Source organism: Nannospalax galili, unplaced genomic scaffold, assembly GCF_000622305.1.
Source record: "Nannospalax galili isolate Female #2095 unplaced genomic scaffold, S.galili_v1.0 scaffold441, whole genome shotgun sequence".
NCBI classification, from domain to species: Eukaryota; Metazoa; Chordata; class Mammalia; order Rodentia; family Spalacidae; genus Nannospalax; species Nannospalax galili.
In genome coordinates, this window is record NW_008348089.1 from 3,282,203 (window position 1) to 3,288,202 (window position 6,000).

Sequence of the window (6,000 nt, forward strand, 5' to 3'; positions counted from 1 at the left end):
AAAGGGAAACAATGCCCAGTGCTTAAGATCACTGTTTAGAGTTCACTAGAGTACATTTCTTCAGAATTAAAATCTCTGATAACTGAAGCACCACAGGGATAATGAGAAATGGAATACTTAGAGTGATTAAGTATTTCTCTGATTGCTATCATTTTTACTGCATTTTTGCATAAAAGACTCAGAAATCAGATCGGGCAACAAAGAGCATCTTTAGTGGAATGAAAGCCAATTAACCATAATGAATAATCAATAATCTTTTTTTTTTCAACTACCTAGCTAATGTTGTAGATCTATTGAACTTTCTGTCGGTCTTTCAGCAAAATCTGTGCTGTGTTTCATTGGATCATTCTTTACAGCCGCACATGCAAATGAACAGCAGCCCCTTCCGCAGAAGCGGCTGTCCCGCCTCCCTGTTCCTCTGCCTTCCTTCAGCCAGTTCTAGAACAGACCTTCACCTTTTCAGGACGCCATGTTTGCTGTAGTCTTCATAATTTCAGTTTCATTCTTCTCATAAGACTAGATCAACAGTCCTGTCAGTGCCAATTTTAGCATCTTACTGGTGGACTCTAGAACAATAGGCTGTTTTACTGCTTACCGCTTATGATACTAATTTCAAATGTCCTTTCAGACATGAATGTCCTTACTGCTCTGCAATCCATTCTGTTGTCTTCTATTCTCATCTGTAGCCTCCATTATTTTGTCATGAATTATCTATTTTCTTTTCATCTATTCTCTGCTAATCCTTTGGAGATCAAGTTCAAGGCTGACCATCTCCGGAGAGCTATTATTCACATTCCCTTTGCTTAACTCTATTCAGTATTCTGCTCGGTTCTTTCTGTATTGCACCATACAATTTAACACAATTTAACATTCTACATATACAGCTATGTATAAATACACATTTACAGAAATATCTGTATTGTTTATTATTTCATGTGAATGGATTTTTTTTTTTTTTGGTCTTTTTGAGACAGGTTATCCCTATAGCCCCAGCTGTCCTGGAACTCACTCTGTAGGCCAGGCTGGCCTTGAACTCACAGAGATCTGCCTGCCTCTGCCTCCCAAGTGCTGGGATCAAAGGCGTGCACCACCACGCCTGGCCCGTGAATGGAATTTCATCCCCAACCAAACCAGAGTTGTATTGTATTCAATTCTCTGTGGCATTGTTGATTTTCCAGCTTGTTCCTCGTATAATTTGCTCATCAATAAAATAAGTTTTGATTGATTAATAATTATTGAGACCTTAATTTTTCACTTTAATTATGCATATTTTTGGCCTTACTTAGAATGGGAAGGCAATGCTGGTATATTATTTAATTGTTCATGCTTATTTTCCTTCTTTTTTTGGTCACTAGCTTACTCTATATTGACTTGGAACTTGGTTAGTAGTGTGTCATTGGAGTAATGGGTGCTACCAGACAGGATTAAACACTGTGATCTTCTTTTAAAGATCTTCTTAATCTAAAAGATGCTGTTAAAACATTCATTCCTAAACAATTTGTCATCACAGAAAACTCTAATTTGAAGCTGGATATGCTATCTTAATAATCTTTCTCCTTAATTTCCATGACAAAAATCTCATCTATGCATAAAAATTTGGTATTAAATACCAAATAGGGGATTTAAAAACTCTTACTATTTCCTTTATAAAATTTATATGAAAATTTCCCTATCATATATACATCTGCAAATTAGAATTTTATCTTGTTCTTGGAATACATTTTGTCTTTTAGTGTTCTTAGAAATAAAGTAATCTCCTTAACTCTATGATGTTGACTTCCTAAAATTTTAGAGTAGAATGCTTAGATGTCAATGTAAATTAGTAGCATATCTACTCTATTTGGCATAAATTTTTGGAAGTAAAACAAGTCATATGCAATTATACTTTCCCCTTGTTTATGAATAAAATAATAAATGTTTTAGACATGAAATTTCTTCTAAGACAACCACTTATAGCTGTTTTTTTAAATACTGCTTCTTCTATCAGAGTAAGGAAAATGTAATGAGCCAGATTGTGTATCAAGCACATTTTTAAGTGTAAATTTTCTCTCTATTTATTGGACCACACACAAACCTTACCTTTGTGAAAAAACATCTCGATAGGGACTGCCGTGCTGCAATGCGATCCCATATCCCCTGTCAGCAACTGTATTCCCAACAGTGTAGAAGGAACAGTCGGGGTCATTGATGGCCACGTACTCCAGCACAGCTGCATCCCATACAAAAGCATAGTTTCCATATTTCACCTGTGAAAATATGGAAGGACAAGAAGAAAATAAAATTTAAGGTTAAAGTTTTAAGTTAAATAGAAAAATAAATATTACATCTTTGTAAAAACTATGATATGTATTTTTAAGTCAACTCCTATTCTGAATAGGAATTTGTCATTTTGTTAATCTACAGCTCTTTGCTTCTAGAAATGTGATGAAGATCAAATACTCTCTATGTGTTTATGAAAAAAGAACCCTTGAGTTGTAGATGTCATTTGGATTGGAAGAATACCAAAGACATGTTATTGAGTTTCTGAGTGCAGTAAATCTTTTGGGATCCATGAAATCTGTGTTTCTGGATTGTTAAAAGATGCTAATTCAGTTGGACTACCGGCTACTAAACCAGGAATGTTTCTGTACACTTGGCATGGCTTGCTCATGATCTGTAATTTAAATAAATGCTCACAATTCACAGTAATGAGCCATGACTACCATCTCTTGTCCCACAAGCTGCATCCCTCTTCTTTGTCTTTCTGAGTTAATCTCTTGCCTCATGTGGACTATGGATATCTTACTACTGGAGTCAAAACAAATCTGTCTTGATGGAGAAGTAACGTACTTTGGAAAATTTCATTTTGTCAACCTCCTCCCTCAATGAAGTCGCTGTCCCTTGATGGTAGTTGCAGTGAGGAAAATAATTTCACAGTGTTTTCTTCTATCCACATTTAGGGAACATAACTTTATAATAGGTCCTCTATAATGTATTTTAGCAATAGTTCTTTTTTTCTGTCAGTAATCAAATGCTAACATACTGTTATGGTTTAGATATGACATGTGTCTTCAAAGGGCTCATATGTGGAAAGCTTGGGCCACAGCTGGAGATACCTTTCAGAGGAGATTGCATCATGAACTCATTGGTTTCATCAGTGAATTAATGTGTTGCTGAGCTCATAGCGGAAAAGACCATTGGGAGGTGAGGCATGATTCCTGGTGGCAGGTTACCTGCTTTAGAGGGTGTTTCTTGTCCTTAGGCTCTTCCTTTCTGACTCAGTTTCTTGCTAGACTTAAGGTGAAGAGCTTCCATGCCCACGCCATCCCACCATGATGCTCTGCCTCACTACCCACAGGCTAGAAGCAACAATGCCAAGAAACTATGGTCTGAAACTTTTGGAAACCATTCTCCTTCCGCTCCTAAGTTGTTCTCTCAGGTATTATGCCAGAGTAACCCAAGAAAATCACTAGCATACTTGCAAGTTTATGAAAAAAGGAATTATGATAAATGTATTTGGAAAAGTATTAAATATAAAGATAGAATTTAATCTACTCACCAAACAAATAGAACAAATAATTAGACTCAAAGGTTTGTTTTTCTTGAAAGAATTATGTCGGATTATTAAAAGGAAAAGACTGTTCGGCGTTTATCACTTGCTGTGTAAGCAAGAGGACCAGAGCTGGGATCTCCAGACCACATCCAAATACTGGGTAGACAAGGCAGCATACATCTCATGCCAGCCTTGGAAGGCAGAGACAGGGAATCCCCAGAGTAAGTTGGCCCGAGAGATTAGCCATATTGCTGAGTTCTGGGTTTGATTGAGAGACACTGTCTCAACGAATAAGGTAGAGGAGTGATGGAGGAAGATTCCCAATATCAACTTCAGGAATCCAAATGCATTCACATGCACATGTACTCACATACACATATGCACCACACCCCTGTGAACATGGCTATATACATGCACAAAACACACACACACACATATATATATATATATATATATATAATAAAGGACTTTTAAACAGAATTTTCTTTTCGAAATTCATGAAAAGGTCCAAAAGAGATATTGGTTCAACCTTAACCAGGCACAGGAAAATTATGTCTTATAAATGAAGAAGGCTTCAGTAAAAAAATGAAATAATCTTCTAAAAACATTTGACAGAACTTAAAATAGTTATTGATTTATTCTTTTTTAATATGTTTTTATTGAATTGTTGTGTACTTCATATAAGATATTTGATTATATTTAGACCCCCTCCCTTATCTATACCACTTCTTATAGCACCCACCTAATTTCATGTATACACACACACACACACACACACACACACACACACACATTGACCTATCGAGTCAAATTTGTGTCCCCAAATGCCCTGTGATGTTGGTCCACCCTCTGGAGCCTGGTTAACCTCCCCACCATGACACCTAAGCAAACTGACTCTCCCACTCCTATTGGTATCCACAGTTGACATGTCTTTCTTACTTCTCCACTGCTATGCTGGGATTTTGTCTGGGTTATTTACTTGTTCTTTTTAAATGCATTTTATTTATCATTTTTATTTTGTATGTATGAGTGTATTGTCCATGTGTATGTAAGTGCACCCACATCGGGTGATGCCTCAGAGGTCAGAAGAGGGCCTCTTGAGTTATGGATGGTTGTCAGCTACCATGTGGGTGCTGGGAACTGAACTTGGGTTCTCTGCAAGAGCAGTCAGTGCTCTTAACCATTGAGCCATTTCTCCAGCCCCTTATTTATCCATTTTTAAACCAGGAAGGAAACATATTTTTTTCAAGTGAGATATAGTGTTCAATAAGGAGCAAACCGTTAGTATCTCTAATGGCATTATGAGTAAGATCAAGAGAAGGATGTCTACTGTAACTCCAAAATTTAATTTTATTGTGGTAATTTTAACCTATGCAGCAAAGTAGGAAACTAAAATATAATTTAAATTCATTAGGAAAAATTTATCAGATAGAGACAAAATTACATCATTATTTTATGACATATTTAAGTAGCCCATAAGAATCAGCAGGATGAGTATTTTCAAATACTTCAACACATAGATGAATTATAAACAAACATACTACTTGCTGTTCTAATAATTCATCATTAAAAACTAAATTATTTGAGGAAATATACATTTACACTAAATATAAATACTTAGTAAAAAATTTAACAGAGCATCACAATTCTGTATAAAGAATTTTTAAATAGCTGAATTCTTCTAGATAAAGTACAATACATTCCCAAAGTACAGATGTACAGCATGTAAATATCAGTTTTCTTCAGTATTTGAATACTTAATTCACTTCTAGATTTAAAAAAGGACATTTTAGGGCTTATTTAAGATCTTTACAAATTTAATTTTAAATGATGAGAATAGCCAAATAATAATTCCAAAAGTTAAAGTCAATGATTGGAGAAGAGGAATATATCAAGTAGACACACCTCAAAGCCTAAAATAAAATAGCACGGAACTTACTTGAGGAAGGAATAAAGAAATTTTTATGGAGATGTCTAACTATCATATTTAGGCATCATTATTCAAATTGGTGTGGTAAATATAAATAATCCAAAAACAGACAGAGGGGGATTTAAACAACAACAACAACAACAACAACAACAACAACAACAACAGCAACAACAACAACTTTAGAGCACCATCACACCACATAAAGCAAATTATGGTGGAACAATGTGGCAATGGAGTGCAAAAAGAATCTACATTAGGAATGAAAAAGTCAATCTAGAAGAACATTTGAGACTACTTTTCTGATGCTGGAAAATGAATGAGTCTTCAGGGTAGTTTGCTGTGCTAAGTGGACACTGACTTGCTTTGTGGAGGATTAACTCCAAGAACACCATGGAATACTGAAACATATAAAAGCATTCAGTACAAGAGCTATTCAATGAGTGTCAGGCACTGTCAGGTGCTGCACTGGGGGGCTTCTCAAGATGGCATCATCAGACCTCTACCTTCACAATTACCTTGGGATTCTGGTGTTAGAAAT

General features: G+C 35.7%; 1 protein-coding gene across 2 annotated transcripts in view; it reads right to left on the bottom strand.

Annotated features, from left to right (window-relative positions):
- Grid2 (glutamate ionotropic receptor delta type subunit 2) overlaps positions 1 to 6,000 on the bottom strand; it is a 1,595,433-nt gene that overhangs the window by 160,085 nt on the left and 1,429,348 nt on the right. For both annotated transcript variants that reach the window (XM_008844624.2, XM_008844623.2), the window contains exon 14: positions 2,080 to 2,246. In XM_008844624.2, the coding sequence (XP_008842846.1) occupies positions 2,080 to 2,246 (167 nt within the window). The remainder of the gene's footprint in view (positions 1 to 2,079; positions 2,247 to 6,000) is intronic.